Genomic DNA, 17,915 nt, shown 5'->3' with positions numbered 1-17,915 from the left:
GGGGGAACACGAGAAGGAAACCACCCCCCCGTTTAATTTGCCGGTCCTGTCGCTCGCCCCAGCCTGGCTCGCACCGCGGGGGGTGTTGTCATGGGAGGCCGGAGGCTCCCGTTGTGTTTGTTTCGGGTTTTTGGGGGGGAGGAGGAGGTTTGTTTTCCGCTGCAAATCAGTAGAGGCAGCAGTCTCCGAGTGTCGGTAGCAAGCCCAGCTGAGAGCTTTCACACCATTAAACTGGAATTTCAGTCAAGGCAAAGTGCGGTTCACCTTTGATAGCGTTTTGGTTGTATTTACACCCAATATCCAATGTGCGTTTCGCTGAAATCCGCCACCTGTGGGCTCTGCGGACGCTGCTGCCGCAGACTGGGGTTGGGTTGGGTTGTGTTTTCCCGTCTGCTGATCCAGAATGTATCCTTTTCTTGTTTTTAAAAAAGATTGAAAAGGCTAAACCTCTAAAATGTGGAACTTTTGGTGCGACGTCTCTGCAGCAGAGGTACTTCGCCACAGGAGATTTTGGAGGAAACCTTAACATCTGGTGAGCACGCGGATTCTCTGGGAGCTTTTCCCTCCGATGCTGTTGGTGTCTGGCCGGACGGGTATTCCTGCGTGCAGCTGGCTCGTGTGTCAAATGCTCCCTGTGCTGCCTGTGGTTGGGACCCGGCCGTAAGCTCGGCTGGCTGCTGTATTGGAACCCGTCTGGTTTGTAAAAACAAGGTGAATTCTGCGCAGTGGTTTAATCCAGTGTCGTTTCACTTTGCCTCTCCTGTGCGAAAAACCTGCCAAAGTTCTTCTAGGTCCTCCTCTGAAAAGAGGCTGTGGAATGGATGCATGAGTGCAAAGAAGAGGTTGTGTTCAACCTCGGTTTGATGTCTAGGTTAGACATGTGTTTTTAATCTTTGAATTCCAAAAGTTTTTTCAGGTCCCTGAATGATTAGTATAATTAGTTTGTGTAGGTAAAATGATTATCAAGTAAAGTTAGAGGGTTAAAAAAGGGTTGTTTTTTATCATTGTTACTATTATTATTACTATTATTACTATCATAATATTGCTACTATATTATTACTATTGTAATATTTCCCTCGCCAAGGAATTATTGGTTCGATTTTGTTGGAAGAGCGAGAAGGACATGGATTAGTCACTAGTTGAAATTGAAAATAAAATCTTGTAGGATTCTCGAGGGATGAGAATCGGTGGGAAAGAACCGTGAAACCCACCGCTGGAGGCAACTTTCACTTGAAGCTTAAGAGCAGCAGTCAGATCTAGGTGGGGATCAGCAAATAAGGTCATTTTATGTACTTCCTGAAAGTAAAGCTAATTGAAGCGTTCTGATCTGTAGCGTCATTGAGCCCAACATGAAAACTGGTTCTTAAGGGTTGCTGTGGTGAATCCCACAACTGCCTTTACAAACGGGGAAGTCCAGAACTAAGCGAGAACTTTCAGACCAGTCTAAAGCAGTAGCCAAAGAAGGAATCGGGCAAAGACTCGTGGTTCCTAATGGTGATATCCATATTTTGTTCCCACTGTTATATCTGTATTTTGTTCCCACAGTTAATCTGAGTTTATATAATTTGTGCTCATTTCCTCTTGTTTTTATACAAATCCTGAGCGTCACGGAAAATGCCGTATTATCTGTTCTTTTCTTTCTTGCCTAGGAATTTAGAAGCTCCTGAAATACCAGTGTATTCTGTGAAAGGTCATAAGGAAATCATAAACAGTATAGATGGTGTAGGTGGCTTAGGAATTGGGGAAGGTGCACCAGAAATTGTGACTGGCAGTCGAGATGGTGAGTTAGTGAACTCTGAAAGTCTTTTCAGTTATTCTGAGAAAGTGGGCTGCGAGCTTTGATGGCAGGGTGCAGTCTGCCATCTGAACTAGTTACAAATCCGTTGCAACTAGTTCGTTGTACGCTGTCTTCTGAATCTTGCTTGGGACAAATTTTCTCTTAATTCTTTAGCTGTAGATAAGGAAAAGATACTGTTGTCACTGAGCATGGGACAGAAGGAACACAAAGCAGAATAAATGCAAAATACCAGCTAGAGAAAACTTCCTTAACATACAGTTTCGCTTTATTTCTGGTTTATGTTTTTCTGTCTGCTAAATGTAGTCTGGCTTTCTGGAATTGAAAGAGGTGCTCCCGTGTTTTGAATGATCAGGCTGAAAAAGCAAAGGCCTTCCCTGGGAAGATGAACGCAACGTGACAGCATATCCATAATACAAACCCCGTTGTCCTTCTTTCACAGGAACAGTGAAGGTGTGGGACCCGAGACAGAAAGATACTCCTGTCGCCAACATGGAACCTGTACAGGGGGAGAGCAAAAGAGACTGCTGGACAGTAGCATTTGGTAAGTTATCAGATTATAGCAGTTCCGCCCTCTAACATGGCTGCGCTTTGAGGACTATCAAAGTATTTCAGGTTGTTACAGAATAGCTTATTTTGTGTGGACCAATCAGTAGCAGGTTTTGCTTTTCAACATTGTCAAATTATGTGTTATTACTGTGGTTTTCAAAAGAAGCCAATTTTGTGATGGCTGGGTTTTGGACTCTTATCACCTTTGGTCAATCATTTCACAGATAAGTTGTGCGAGCTTTATTTCTGTCCCTAGGAATGTAAAAAGAGCATATCCAGCTGTGTTTTCCCGAAGGAGTGTAAATGTTGCCGTGCACGAGGAACCAATCGCTGCTGTAGCATAGTTCCAACTATCAAGCATTAAGGCATTAATATAAGAGAAGATCCTTGCAACTAAGTGCTAATTGAAGACCACAGAGATGCTTGATATGTTTTTTGTCTGCATTTTTCCTTTGGAGAGAATGAGCTGTTTGTGTTCTACACAAGCTGGTATTTCTGGATTAGCCCCCTTTTTGCCTCCAGAGCCAGGGAGTGAGTTTTACAAACTACTAATAGGTGAATGGATTATAATAACAAAATTGGTGGTAAGGAGAGGACATTTTCCTAGCAAGTAGGTGCAACTGTAATGCTCAATGCTGTTGATATCTTTGTCTTATCCTTTGATGAATGGAGAATAAAGCGGCCTCCTATTTTCTTCCATTTTCTTTTTTGTTACTGAAGCTTGAGCCAAGGCCAGGTTCATCTTGAACCACATGCCCTGGGCTAACTTCTTCCAGACACTGATGGGCTTCCTTCAACCTGTCAGCTGAGAGTTTTTGGAGGCAGGCTTCTGCATCCGTCTGGTGATGGCCATGGTAACGCTCAGGGCCTCCCTGCGAGTCTCTGTCTGCAGAAAAGTCCTGTCCTGCTAACGTTTCCCGCTTGAGAGGCTGGTTAAGGAACTGCTTTCTGCTGTGGTGCGGTCTGGGGAGCACGGGTTATAGCAGATGGAGATTGAAGAGGAGGAAGGTATTTGTATAGGTTTGCAAGAACAGCGTGCAGCGCTTTGTCTGTGCGATTTAGGCAGTATTTGGCAGGGGGGGATAAGAATTTTGTTCGTATTTTTAAAAGAAACAGGCTGCCAATTTTGAAGCTACCTTTTCTATACTTGTCAGGGTTGAAAACCAGACTGTTCATTACATCTTAATATCCCAGTAGTAATATTTTTCTGGCATAAATGTAAGTTGAAATTGCAGGCTTAGGAGGTCTGCAACTTAAAACCTAAAGAGGGTTTCTGAATTCTGATGAATTCTTTTTCCAGGCAATGCTTATAATCAAGAGGAACGCGTCGTATGTGCTGGATACGACAATGGGGACATTAAATTATTTGACTTAAAAACCATGTCACTACGATGGGAGACCAACATTAAGAATGGGGTAAGGAAACCATAAAAGTATTTTTCATCCCAGCTTCTATGGAGGATGGAAAAATTAGAAGGAGTCTTGCCTACCTGAAATCTACCCAGAAGGCATTTCTGCTGAGATTGTACCAAGGAATTGTTTTCTTTAAGGTCACCAAACTGTACCCCTCAAATTCTTGCTCTGGATAGCATGGGGTATTTTTCAGTGGATGCATGTTTTCAGATGATTTTGTTATTTCCAAATTGATGACGTTGTCATTGTAAAAATAACCAATGATTAATACATATTTACAAATCACAAAACCTTCACTTTTTTAGCAGTGGCTAAATTTCAAGGCTGAAGGTATTTTTATTTTTTTTTTTTATATTTCCAGGTTTGCAGTGTGGAGTTTGACAGAAAAGATGTAAATATGAACAAGCTAGTGGCCACGTCGCTCGAGGGAAAATTTCATGTTTTCGATATGAGAACTCAGCATCCAACCAAAGGTTTTGCTTCTGTTTCAGAGAAGGTATGGGGAGACAGAGGATTTCTTAATAAGAGACAAACTTTGAATATACGCTGTCAAAGTACTACAGGTCTAAAATGATTGTCTCTGATAGGTAATAGATGCTCGGATCACTGTGGCACAAGCCGTGCGGTAGCGTGGCTGCTGTGGCCCCAGGTGCAAGCAGTGGAAAGGCCCCTGTGCATCTTGTTGCCAGTTCTCACCTGGGTTTCATCCCTTTTATAACCTGATATTTGGGCTTCTCTGGTCTTCGGGTTCTGTTGCGGTTGCACCTCTGTGGATTCAGCCACGCCCCTAGTCTGGGAGTCGTGTTTATTGGAGGCCATGTTAAATTGTGATCAGAACGCAGATTCAAATCTTCAATGTATTCCAAAACAACGTGAGCCTCTGCAAACATTTTTCATCTTGCACTCACCAGACCTGATGCGAGTCATAGAAAACATTATTTTTCTTCAAAACCAAGCATTTTTGCATTGGGTTATTGGGAGTGAGTGAAAGAATGCAGGATAGACTTGGTAGACAAGGATAGACCTGGTGGCCTGGAGGCTGTTAAATATGGAGAACTCTCATAATCTCTGTTCTTCAATCTGTGACCACTGTGTTGATTATTCTAAGTTTTTTATAAAGCAGTATTTATTTATTTTTTTTTTAGTGAACAAAATGTGATGATCATTAGAGGAAGGGAACTTTTGTGGTGAAGTTCTCTAGGACTGCCTAAATTAGAAGAAGCTGAGTTTCAAACTTAGTATCTTTAAATTACTATTTTCCCTACCACCATTCAAAGCAGACAAGATGTTAGAAGTCCTTTGATTAGATAACACAAAAGTGTTTACTGAATTGCTGTTTGTAATAATCAAAATGAGAAAACGGATTGTCTTATCTTTCATTCACTGCATTTAAGCTTTTGGGTTTGGACATTGGCAAACAGATATGCATTAAGTCAGAGTAGGTGGGTTGGGGGTTTTCCTTAAGTAATTTCTGTTGCTTTGTGATCTTCCTGTGCCTGGCAACATTTACATTTGGATTGTAGATTGTTTGTTGTGTTTGCACAGTGTTTGCAGTATATTCCCTTCCAGCAGTGATTTTAAGAGATGTCAGGCAGGGAAATTAACCTTGTGGTGACTGTGTTACCTAAGAGCTTGGGAATCTTGTAGTTCCAGAGCAGTTTCAAAAAACAGGCGTACACAAGGCACTTTACCTCTACTTAACCTTGCTGCCATGGCTAATCCCAAAGAAGCTGAAGTACCAGTGAGTGAGAGCTTTGGCAGGGCTGCTGTCGTAGCTCTGCGGCAGAACGGGGCGCGTTTGAGGCCTGACTTGGCTTCTCCTGCGTGGGAACTGGCCGCTCCTGTGGCAGCAGTTCGCAAGGCCGGAGGAAGAGAATGTACTCCAGAACAGACATTCCAATGCCCATTACAAGAAGTCGGGGTTCCCTTCGTACAAGTGATTGCCATTTTAAGATGCTGTGTCCTTTCTCGTGATGCTCACCCATAACTGGCTTCTGTACCATGCGGATTTTTTTTATTAGGCGCAAAAATCTACCATATGGCAGGTTCGGCACCTACCACAGAACAGAGATATATTTATGACGAGTGGAGGAGCTGGAAGCCTTCATCTCTGGAAATAGTAAGTGATCACTCTCCAGCCCGCGACAGGGACAATAAGAAACCCACCATTTATTGTTTTAAGAAAGATTCTTCCTGAAAAGGATGAGTGGGGTCCCGCTTCCAACCTCAGACTATCTAGTTAATATTACTGCTTACAAATGCAGTAGAAAGGGTGTCAGTACTTGATCTGGAATCCTGAATTAATTCCTAAAAGAATGTGACAACAGCACAGGTGAATTTTGGCCTTGTCATTTTTCTTAACGTAATCAAGATCTAATTATATCCTCGGTTAACAAGGTGATACAGGGAAGAAAATGGATTTCTTAAACTTCTCACATGGTAGCAGTTATGTCTGAGAAGAATATTGAAAGCCTGGACTTTTAATGATTCTTAAATTTACATCTTCTTGCATTACGTGGCAAAATAATTTAATCATCCTGAATGCAGTGGGGTAGGTGTATTACATTTCAGAGGGATAGCTGAGATGAAATTTTCTTGCCTGTGGCAAAAGCCAAACAGTTAAAAAATGAAGGGCTATAGGAGAGAGGTGTCAGGATTCAAAAATTCCTGCTTAATTTTTTCTTTCATGAAATATTTACTAAATATGCAGTGTGGATATAGCTGGATACGATTATTCATTATTTTTAAGACATTTATTTGCCTTATCTTGAGAACAGACAAAGCCCCTCTCTGTGTTCTTTTTAAAATAAAAAGGATAACGTGTTTTTATCAGTAAATTCTAAGTGCATGTTCTACTTTTCTTTACTTCTTGCCAGTGAGTACCCAGCTCAGCGCTCGAAGAAGGATTCTGAAGGAGCTGAGATGGGGGTGGCAGGTTCAGTCAGCCTCTTGCAGAATGTGACTCTGTCAACGCAGCCGATTTCTAGCCTGGACTGGAGCCCTGACAAAAAGGGACTGTGTGTTTGCGGTGCCTTTGACCAAACTGTGAGGGTGCTGATAGTTACCAAGCTTAACAAAGTTTGACAGGAAGACTAGAATTTCTGATGAGAACGCAGTATAGTTTGCAGTCTGTAAATATGGGAGGGAGACCTCTTCTGTTTCTAATTTAATTTCTCCCTTACTAAAACTGGATTAAAGAAATGGAAACCAGATCTTTCTATTGAAAGTTCAGATACACACAGTTAGAGTTGTTCGACTGTGCCGCAGTGAGGTGAAGTTGCCTGGGCACAAAACTTTTACCTTCTAGAAATGTGAATTTACATTTAAAATAAGGTGTGCCTTTGTGTTAACGCAACCTGTGATTTCAGAAATCGCTTTAAATTGTTTGTGTTCAGTTTAATCACAGTGCAAATCTGTTCATGCTTGTTAAATGGCTTGGCTTTTTTATATATAGTATTGTCCATATGCATTCATGCAATGGAAACTACTATATTCTCCCTTACAGAAACTCTGTGTTATTTGATATATTAATTAGAACTTTTGTTAAAGTGACTCTTTATTTCGGCATTCGTTATAGTTTCTATAGTGTATTATTCAGGTTTAATGGAGTAAGCTTTTTATTGAAGATCGTATTGAAATTAAACTATTGAGCAAAATGCACTGTTTTTTAATTTTAGTTTGCTTTCATAACAAGTTTTTATGTTCTGTTGTTTCTATATCTGTTTAACTTGGTATTCTATAAATAAAATTAAATGGAGTGTTGTCTTAATACGAACAAAGTGTATTATTCAAACATCCAGAGATTTAGGGAATGAATGCACTTGTATAAGTTTACAAGAACAGTGTGCAGTACTTAGATAAAACTTACTCATTTTGCAGCGAAAGTTACAAAAACTTACCTCCATCGTGAAAAACATAGCCAAAGTCTTTTTTTTTTTTTTTTTTAAACAGATTCAGTATTTCTTCAAAACCTGATATGACAGAGTAGCTTTGTTACTGTAGTTTCACCTGAACTTCTCTTTGTAATTCCCCTTTTCTCCAAACTGTTTCTTTTCTGATTCTACCAGTGTGTGCTGCTGCCAGTTTTTAGCAGGCGCATCCTTTATCTGTGTATTAAGGTGGGGGCTTTCGTAATTTCAGTAAGCTCTAATGATTTCATTTGTCATTCCTTTGTCTGGTATTAGCTTTCAGATGACTTGCATTTGCAAATTTCAGGTAAAAGTATTTAATTACTTCTAAAACCAGATTTGATGGGAAAATGTTGGCTTTGTCCAGGTTAACTACAGAAAAGCCCCATTTTTTTTGTGGCCGTTTGCAAAGAAGCTCTGTTTTCTCAGGCTTTGGAATGGTTTTCTCAGGCTTTGGAATGGTTTTCTCAGGCTTTGGAATGAGCAATTGGTATCTGACAAATTCAGGCGAGTCACCTGTGCTGCATCAAGCCTGACCTTCCAGGGACGGCTCCTGAAACTAGAGGCTGCTCTGTAAAGAGGCGCCGGCGCCTTATGTCTGTACTGGTCGTGCCACCAACTGGCGTCCTAGCAAGATGCAGGAGGAAGATAAAACAGCCAAATACTGAAGGCTAAGGCAGGGAAGGTGGCAAATGGGGGAAGGAGTGTGGAAGCCCGTGACTACTATGTTCAACGAATCAGTACAAGTGCTTTGAGTCTAAAACGCACTGTTCAGAGATGGCCTCCGTTAGCTTTGTGCTGTAAATAAAATTACTCACTGAAAGGCATGCTAGGCAGTGGAAATTTGTGGAAATACTGTTTCTGTCTTCAGCAGTAATTCTGAATCAAGCACAGAGTAAGGGAAGAGAAAGTTCTCAATATAGGTACCTGTGAAGGAAAACAAAGAACTCTTGAGTGCAGGACTGGGCTCTTGGTGGTATTTTTATTATGTACTTGGCCTACAGCAAAAATGTCCCTTCCTTATACAAACAACTCCAGGGAGAGCTCCTAATGAGCCTACATGACAGTGACACAAATTACAGCAAGAAGTAATAACACATCTTAAAGCTCCACAGGCCTCCAGAAAATTAAATGTGTGTTACCTCTGGGTACTTAATTTTGAGATCCATTTTATTTGTTGTTTTGAAAACGAAGGAATGCATTTCCCTCATAAGAAGCTGTTTTCATGAAAATACCTGACGGTTTGCATGGCAAGAGTTTGCAAAAAGCGAAGAGAGCTGGAGAGGAGTGTAGATGAAGGGTAGTGGTGTCCTTGTTCAGGAAAGGTAAGTGGATGTGTCTGTGTACCTAGAAAATGAAAGATAGTTACTGGCTGGAGAGAAGAGCTTTTGCTAGTGCTAGTACTATGCCATATCTCCTCAGCACATCGGATTTCTGCTTCTCCCAGGCTAAACAAGAAACTTAAGCAGACCAAAAGCTGCCTGTGGCAGTCTAGCCTGTTCTATTTATAGTCCTTCCCCCTCTTGCTGCAGGCTGGCACCTTGCCTCTGCAGCCTGGAGGCCGAAGAACTAAAGCGTGTTCTAAATAAAATCATAATGCATCAGAGATGAAATGCACAGGGCCAAATCCTCTCTGACGCAGCACCAAGGAGCACTCTGGAAAACCCCTGCCTCGCCCAGGGATAGGGAATGGAATGTGCTACCGAGTTTGGCTCTGCCGCCACATTTAACAAGTATATCTCCTTGGCAGCTATCGCTTGTTTCCTGTGTAAACCATCCCTGTATGCTTATGGAAGAGAAGAATCTGTTTATGGGCATGACTTCAGCCAGAATATAGGTATGTGTTACACAGCTTTGGTTTTGTGCCTCCTTTTTTATTTTTTATTTTTACCAGGCGTTACCCAAATCCCCAACTACTCCAAATCAGTTTTTCCTTTCGCATCAATATAGTTACTTTGACTTTCACCATTTGTACAGGTCCTTGGAGACTACAGCCCTCCAAGGTTTCTGTGAGGGTAGTTTGGCCTGCAGCATGTAGGTTTCATCTTCCCTCCCCCCCAAAATATTTACAGCTTCGCCATGACTTGGATTGAATTTTAAGCAAAGTAAAGCAAGTTATAACTCTGTATGGGAAGCCACAATATGGTGCGCTGTTGAGGTGGGTGAAATATCACCTATTGTCTCTGATTTTCCAAAGTTCAGCTGTGATATAGAAGGTATTCCAAACCAGAACCAGTAACAAAAGAGCCATGACAGAAGACAGAACTGAGGAAAAAGCATGCCAGCAGTAGAGAATTTACCCAATGAAGTTAGAACGGCTTATGTGTGAACTGTATTAGTTTATAATTAGTTTCTGCTTGTGCCATCCACAATAGCAACTGTAACTCTGAACTTCAGGGCAGAGCTGAAGCAGGGAATAAATGGCAAACCTCTGAGGTGCGTATGCTAACACTTGGAAATGCACATACACTTGACTCTTCCCAACCAGTGATGCTGTCAGGGACATCACGGGACTGGTACACAGAAGGAAGACAGGGAATTGTGTTGAAAAAAGACATCTGTCCACCAGTGATAACTTCAGACACAGCTTGCCGGTAGAATTCAGCTCATCTTCCCTAAATTATGGCCACCAAGTATACAGCAAATAGGGATTGTTTGGCTAAGCTGACTGATTTAGAAGACGCTACTAACTTCTGGCCTGGATGTGTATCACTGTAATAAAGTTGTCTAACTGTAAAGTTGGTATTGAAAAACTGCCAGGAAATGTGTTGATTCACTGCATTCTGTCTTTTTCCCAAGTATTAAGCCTGCATTTTCTTGCTCCTGATGCTGTTACTGCTGTATTTTGAGTAGTAGGCACTCTGAACAGAACAACTGCCCACTCCTCAAAGAACCCCCAGATCACAGTCCATGTGTCTGCAGTGTATTTAAAGCCTTTGTGCACACAAGATATTTTGTGGTAGCAAATGCAAGTCCCAGTACCTCGGGCAAGGGCAGCTGTTAACTCAGGCAGGAGCTGAGTTTGTGTGCAGTGTAGGGCACGGCTATGGGACTGCCTGCGGCAGCGCAGACTCAGCAGAGAGGGAAGACCAGATGGGATTTCTGTGGAACTCGGCCAGAGCTGTTTGGTGACTTGGTGATGTGGCCAGTTCTAGCCTTGGCCATACAAGGTTTTCATTCCTTTCTGGCCTTTTTGGGAGGACCCGCTTCTCGCTGCACAGCCTGCTCTTGCAGTTGCACAGCATTGTCCACAGAGGACAGCGGAAATGGGTCGGTGTTGCTTGGTGGCTGCAGGAGTATCTACGGTCTCGAGGGCAGCGAGTAGCTGCCCCACGCTCTGGCCTTCCTCCTCCTCAGCCACCGATAAGGCAATTGCCAGCAAAGAGGCAGAGAAGTTTTGCAGGACCCTGCAGCGAAGGGGATCACAGCAGAATATCTCTTCCCTGTAATACTCTTCAGTGTTACAGCCTTAACTTGTCGATCTGGGCCGAATAGCAGCTGGCCCAATAATTTGCTGATGTGATTCAGGACTGTAGCATGAGCAGGGGCTGTTCCCAATAGGCAGTCTGTGTGTGGCAGCCCTGCGTTGGAGACCAGCTCAATTTAACAGTACGGTCACAAGCTATGCCTATTGGTCTCTGAGCCAGAGAGCAAGCCCGGCACTGTTTAGCTTAGTAGTACAGCTTCGGGGACAGATGTGCTCCAGTTTTTTCTGCTTCCAAGGGATCCCCTTCCCTCCTGCCTATATTACTCTGCTTCCACAATGTTAGTAAATCGTTAGTCACCACCTCCATGTCTGGGGATGCGCAGAGAGAGCTGAGCTGCAGAACCACATGGAGGCACCTGTAAGCTCCCTCCTCTGTTGAGCTCGGCAATAAAAACAGGCCGTGCAGAACGCACAGATTAGGGTTGCCTTCCCAGACCAACAGCTTCTTCCTCTCTTGTCAATGTGCAAGAGGCCACCCAAGGTTGCCAGCCTCTCAGGGTATTTCCTGATCAGAACATTACACCCTGACCTTCTTAAGCATGGCAGTGAAGCTGGTTTTCATCGCTATGAAACCCATCAGCAACATAAATAAAACAAGCAGAGGCAAGCTCTCCTTGGTTGCTTGGGATTTTAAGGTTATGAAATATTTAAGACATTCTCTGAAGCCAGAGGATGCATGGGTTGCAGAATGGCAGTAAGATCCACAGAACCGCACAGCAATCGAGACCTGATGGGACCTTTTTGTGTGGCAGTGATTCAGAAATAGCAGCTCAGCCTGTTTACCGGATTGCGTTGTATCAGTTGCCCACTGTTGGACTGACTGTTAACAGTATTGCAGTTGAAACTGCTCTTTCTTTCAAGTAAATTACTGATTAAGACTCCAAGTCTCAGCTGCTTCCAGTTTCATCTCTTACAGGCAGGGGCTGCTTACATTAAAACCCACTACTGGCAGTATTTGCGTTTCAGAAAATACCAAGGACCTGATTTCTTTGTGCAAACGTTTCCATCAGCATAGATATGTAACATTATCCTCACTTTGCACAGGTGCGAATGACTACATGTGGCTCAAATCCTTACTTTGTTCTTATTTGTGGATTTGCTGTGAGGGCGAAGGGAGCTGTACCCTCTTGCCCCCTTCCCTGTGTCACAGAACATAATGGAACCGTGCACCTCTTCCGCTGCAGTGGTAGCTGTTTTCTGGCTGTGATTATGCTGAGATGTTGCTCCAGCCCGTCCTCCATCTGTCTGCCACAAAGAATCCAACATTAGCAATGTCCTCTGAGTACTAAAGGCTTTTTCCTCCTGCTCTCTTCATCTTTTACTTATTGTTTAAGATTCCTGAGACAGAGACAATCTTCTTATGAGCATTTCCAGCTTGGAGCACTGTGAGGCTCAGGTTTCTAGGCAGCACTGCAGCAAAAATGAAAAATAACAATAAAAGGTAGGTGCAGCTAATGAAATCTATTCAGCGCAGTTGCATCCCATGCTAAACCTTTCATTTTCTGAGTCATCCATCTTCCTGCAGAGATGAGAGAATCTCTCCTTCGTGTTTCTTTCTGGCATAGCTCGACCAGGCAGGACTTTGCAGCCTGTTCAGCAGATGTAGAGGACAGACCTGCTGCCTTGCAGAAGTGTGCAGGGGCACAGGCCTGTGGCATCTTCATATCCGGCAGTGTTTTCCCTTCCTGACATTCGCATTCCCGTCCTCCCACATCCTGCTGTTGCAGAGTGTATGAGAAACATAAGAGCAGCCACACTGCGTTAGACCAAAGAGTCTTCCAGTCCTGTATCCTGCCTCTGCAGGGGCCATGTGCAGATAAACAAATATTAAAAATAAACCTTTAAATGACAACCGCATTGGGTCCTAAGTTTAATTTACTCCTAAAGTTGTCCTAGGCTTCCTGCTAAAAGGAAGTTGGAGTTTGAAGTATACAGTTCTATTGAATTTATGCACAGAAGCTAACAAGTGAGAATGGTGGAATGCTAATGCATTTAGAAATAAACCTCAATTTCTAATACAATTTACTTCCACAATCTTAGTGAGAGAGACAGCTATAAAAAATTACAGCTCTACATACTAATTGGAAGAAATGCAATCTTAGAACAATATCAGAACAAATACTCCACACATGGTAGATTGCTTTCAGTTTACTTCTATGGTTTCCATACAGAAATGTATATGACCTAATAGATATATCTACATTCAGCAAATAAAGCTTTGTATGTAAAGTAACCAGATATGGTACCCAGCACTTCACCACATCCTGTCATTTAATCTAGCTGGCATGAACACAAGCTCTTTTGATCTGTACTAACTATCTTTATCTCAGTGTAGATCTCATCCTCCCTATCTGTTATGCTAAAAAAGCTTTAATCAGAGGGTTTAAGCTAGTCTTATTGAATTATATTACTTTTCCTCCCTAAAACAAAGCTACATCAAGCTCAGTTTCCTTCTTGCCATCTATTTTTACATCTGTATTTTGATTAGAAATGTTATGTTTTCAAAAGGGAAAAGAGTCTGTGTTTGGTAGGTTTAAAGCCATTCTAATTTAATTTGACTGCAGAAAAAAAGACATTTCCAGAGCATTTTAATGGAAAGGTGAGTCTAAGTTCACCTGGGCTTGGGTTGCCATACACACTGTCCCCAAGTCCAGCAAACTGTATCACAGCACGGAAAGTTTTGGAGGCTACACTTCTTTTCCACTGCCCTAGGTGTCACTGCTAGAGGTTTTTTAATTCCGGAAGATATGAGATGTCCCTGTGGCTTAGCCTCGGGACTCTATTCCCCTTCTTACCCTATGTAGTGGATGGAGCACAAACCTGGCAGCTGGATATCTTGCACTGTCTTCCCAGACTCACTGTCTGCCTTGCAATAAACCACTGCAAACTCTCTATTCCTGCCCTGCCACCCCACTCCCTGCATATATCTGGTCTCTGTGGCATGCAGGCAGAGACATAAGTTACCATAAACATGCCATTGAGCCAGGCAGCTGCCTGTAACTGTCCTTTTGCGAGCATTTGTCTTCTGATATGCCAGAGGAAACATCAGGTACTCACCCCTCTTCCACTGAGTGGCAAGTGCATGTAGGCAGGCAGGTACTGGCGAGCAGATGGATGATGCTCATGCTTCAGCTTACTCCTGCTACACCCTCTTCTGGTAACTTGCTGGTCTGCCCACACATCAGATTGCAAATTCATTTGATTACATTGCAGAGAAAGAGGCCTCACAATCACAAAATGTCTAGCCCAGAAATGCCCAGTGTGGCTGAGGCCCTTCAGGCACAAGTGTCCTATACATACTGACATCTCCCAAAGTGGTCTGCTCGCTCTGACCTGGGACTTTAAAGAGTATTGTCTCATACTCTGCTTTTTAATGACTTTGGCCATAACTTTACTTTAAACATGCCAGGCCGGGAACTGTTGTGAAATGGTCTGCAGCTTAGGTAATGCACATGCAGACTCACTCACTCTTGAAATAGTTAAAAATGGGATGTTGCACAAGTTTAAACAAACACATTTTAAATGCAAGCTACAGACTGACCAGAGGTAACACAAAATTTCTCAGTTTGGTTTCAACACAGCGTAGCTGTACTCTCACTGACTTAATCTCATTTAAGCCTGCATTGTTTTAGCATTTTCAGCATGGTTGCTGAATATCTAGAGGTTTAAGACAAAGACTGACAGAATAAAAGGGAATGTTCTCTGTGTTTGGATGTACTGGCTTTCCAGTAATTGCTAGAAAGGGCTTACGGTGGACACCTGATAAAAGTGTCTACTTAGAAGTGTTGAATTATTTAATGAAGTATCTCTGCTGCTCTCATTAAGACTCACATTAAAAGGCCAAAAAGAACGATTAGTGTCAGAAGAAGCTGGACTTACAGACAAAGCAATACTGTTGCTTTATTTTCTCCATTGGGATGACTACAGATGCCTATTACAACTACCTTTTGCTTTTGGTCTGATTCTAGCATATTTATTCTGCCAATGATTCACTAACCCTTTTCTAAGATCCTTCCTTGTATTCGCACCCTATTCAGAATAGAAGAATCTAGGCTATTTTTTATTTATGTTGTCTTCTACATGAGCATCTCCAAAAGCTTTTTCAGTGGCATTGTTTCTGGGAGCTGGAGTTGTCACAGCTGGCCTGTACATCGGGCTGTGGTGCTTTGCATGACCCAGGCTGTAAGCATAATGTTTCCAGTGAGGTCAAGACTACAGGATTTGGCCTCCATGTCTGCTCTGCAAAGAACATTGACTCCGCAGGAGTGAATATATAGTATGTACAATGAATGAGATACATCATAATAAAGGAGTGATTATGATAAAGATGTCTGTCACTTTGACTACTTTGGAGAAAATATTCAGGCTTGTGTTCTGTTGTTTTGGGAATGACCCAGAAAAATCAATAATCATTCATAAGCCTCTCAAATGAAATGGCTTCCATTAAGTACTGGATGGCAGTATAGCTTTTCTTGCATGGATTTTTGCACAGATATCCATATATAAAATCATAATATATTTTCAGAGTGGCACTAACATAAAACAGTTGAATTATATGAGCTGTATCTCAATCAGATTTTGGCTGGGATAAATGCAAATCCTTAACTCCTCACCCTCTGCTCTTGAAGCCCAAACAGCAACGCAGTTATTTTAAACAGAAAATGAATGCTTATATACCTAGTAATCCTCTGCGTGAATTGCGTCAAGAAATTCCAAGACCTATGGCACTCAGTATAAGAACACCAGTTAAGTGAACCAAAGTGTAACTCTGGAGTAGTTTGGAGCCAGTAGCAAATCTATAACAAATGTAAACCACTAGAAGGAGACAGAGAGCCACACTGCATGATCATCAACTACTCTGAGTCCAACCTGTACTGCATTAATGCTGTACGCGGTTACGATCTTCTACAAACAGAGCTGGTTGAGTCTGAACATTGATCAGCATGTGATACATTTTCCTTTGATCTTGTAATTGAAACAAAATATTTGGTTTAGGAAATAAGACTCTGACAGAAACTTCCTACCTAATGTTTGGTAAATCAATTAGTCTATCGATCAACTTCCCTCTCTGTATTGCGCAACCTGTGGTATGTGAATACTGAGGTAAGAATGAACTAAACATATGTCAAATGTTCTGAGGCCCTTGTAGACACTTGGCGCACTGGAAGTGCAAAGTATTGTTTTATTTAGGAGTGTAGGTATTGCTGTTTCTCTGCTACCCTTCAGACTTGCATTTCTGAATTTAAAAAAAACCCAAACAAACACCAAAAACCCCCACAAAAACCCACCCCTCTCCTAAGTTCCCTTTTATCTACAGTGCATAATTCTGCAGTTGTACTAGTAAAAATGAACAAGATAAAATAATTAAGACTGTGTTTTTTGAAAATAAGAAATGTTTATGAAAATTCAGTGAAACATTATTACACTAAAATATTAGCAGAAAGGAGGGATACCATTCCCTACCCCAGTGGTTCTACTATCTGTATGTGCATCCCACACAGAGCTGAAAGGCTCTTAAAGAATCCCTGTATTTGCTGCTTTCATAAATACTGTTATAAACACAACAACCACCAAACAAACGAAAAAAAATCGTATTGCTTTTGCAGCCATTTTTGGCTGAAACTGAAACCCTAAACCTCTAAATCTCTTGGAGGAAAAGGACATGACAAAATGTAAACAAGTAACTATGCCATCTGATGATCCTCAGATATGCTTCTGACTGGAAGTATGGAGAAAGACTCATTTGTAGTTCATACTGATTTAATTAGAATAGACATAGTATAGGACTTGGATGTAAAAGAACTTATTAAAAGGAAGCTCACTTTTGCAGTATTTTAAATTGCACCAACAGCACAGAGAAGTGCCCTGGAGCTAGATAAAACCCCAAACTTCTAGCCCTGTTCCCCTTACGAATACACTCTTCCACTTTCCCCAGCCTTGACCTCGACCTTCTTCAGACTGGACCTGTTTTTCTCTTCCTCTACAAACCCTGATGCTGAGGAAGCCAGGTCAGCACATTCCCTTCAGGCAACCAGCCATGACTTAATCAGCCACATACATACACTCCACTGTAATCTATAGTTGAGAACAGGTCCCCTTCAACCACACTGAAGGATTCCAGTGATCCTATCTTAATCTGCCTTGGAGGGAATAGGCTGCAGACTTTGGTTACAATAAGCTTCAGATGAGACTAAACAAAAAGGAGGCAAAAGAGGTCTCTGGCTAGTAGTGCCAATACTTTTGATGCAGATGCTGACTTCTGTTTTATGATTTATCGGAACATAAATCTGTGAAATGCGGATCTCATCTCTGGGAGCCACAGATGCGCTTGTGCAATCTTCCAGAGAGCAAGCTCATGCAGTGGAGAAGTATCAGTCCAACTGCATTTTGAACCCAGATTTATTTGCAGAAAATTGTCAGGAGAAACACACTGGAAGGATGAGGTGAAGATGTGTAACGTCAGCCAGCACAAAACAGACACCCTTTCCCCCGGGACGCCTCCATGTAACCAAGGGACCTCTGGCGTTAAGGCACCATCTCGCAAAACAGTTTGTGCCTCCCTTTTTCCAGGAAGCAACTGGAAGCGTTACGGGAACAGCCGGAGACACGCCACCTGTTCACCGCCTCCACCTAAACGGGCTGGCTGCCGAAAAGCATCTTTTCTGCCCTAAAAAAGCGGCGCCGTTCTTATCGTTAGGGGCGGAAGCACCCCTACACGCGGTGCCCACCGGCGGTAGGGGCTGGGCCGTGTGGCCGCAGCAGA

At 42.4% G+C, this 17,915-nt stretch overlaps 2 protein-coding genes across 2 annotated transcripts in view; one reads left to right on the top strand and one right to left on the bottom strand.

The window, feature by feature from the left end:
• PNO1 (partner of NOB1 homolog (S. cerevisiae)) overlaps window positions 1-92 on the bottom strand; it is a 5,446-nt gene extending 5,354 nt beyond the window's left edge. Inside the window, exon 1 of the mRNA XM_009883935.1 lies at window positions 42-92. Coding sequence (XP_009882237.1) covers window positions 42-92 — 51 coding nt within the window. The remainder of the gene's footprint in view (window positions 1-41) is intronic.
• WDR92 (WD repeat domain 92) lies at window positions 91-7,528 on the top strand. Its single transcript, XM_009883934.1, has 8 exons — window positions 91-253; window positions 403-532; window positions 1,650-1,780; window positions 2,238-2,339; window positions 3,645-3,760; window positions 4,119-4,253; window positions 5,779-5,876; window positions 6,634-7,528. The coding sequence occupies exons 1-8, from the start codon at window positions 91-93 to the stop codon at window positions 6,839-6,841; spliced, it is 1,083 nt and encodes a 360-aa protein (XP_009882236.1). The 3' UTR covers window positions 6,842-7,528.
• The last annotated feature ends 10,387 nt before the right edge of the window (window positions 7,529-17,915 follow it).

This window comes from Charadrius vociferus, unplaced genomic scaffold (assembly GCF_000708025.1).
Source record: "Charadrius vociferus isolate BGI_N301 unplaced genomic scaffold, ASM70802v2 scaffold1064, whole genome shotgun sequence".
NCBI lineage: Eukaryota > Metazoa > Chordata > Aves > Charadriiformes > Charadriidae > Charadrius > Charadrius vociferus.
The sequence above is the reverse complement of the archived record's forward strand: the minus strand, read 5'-3'. Positions and strand labels throughout refer to the sequence as shown.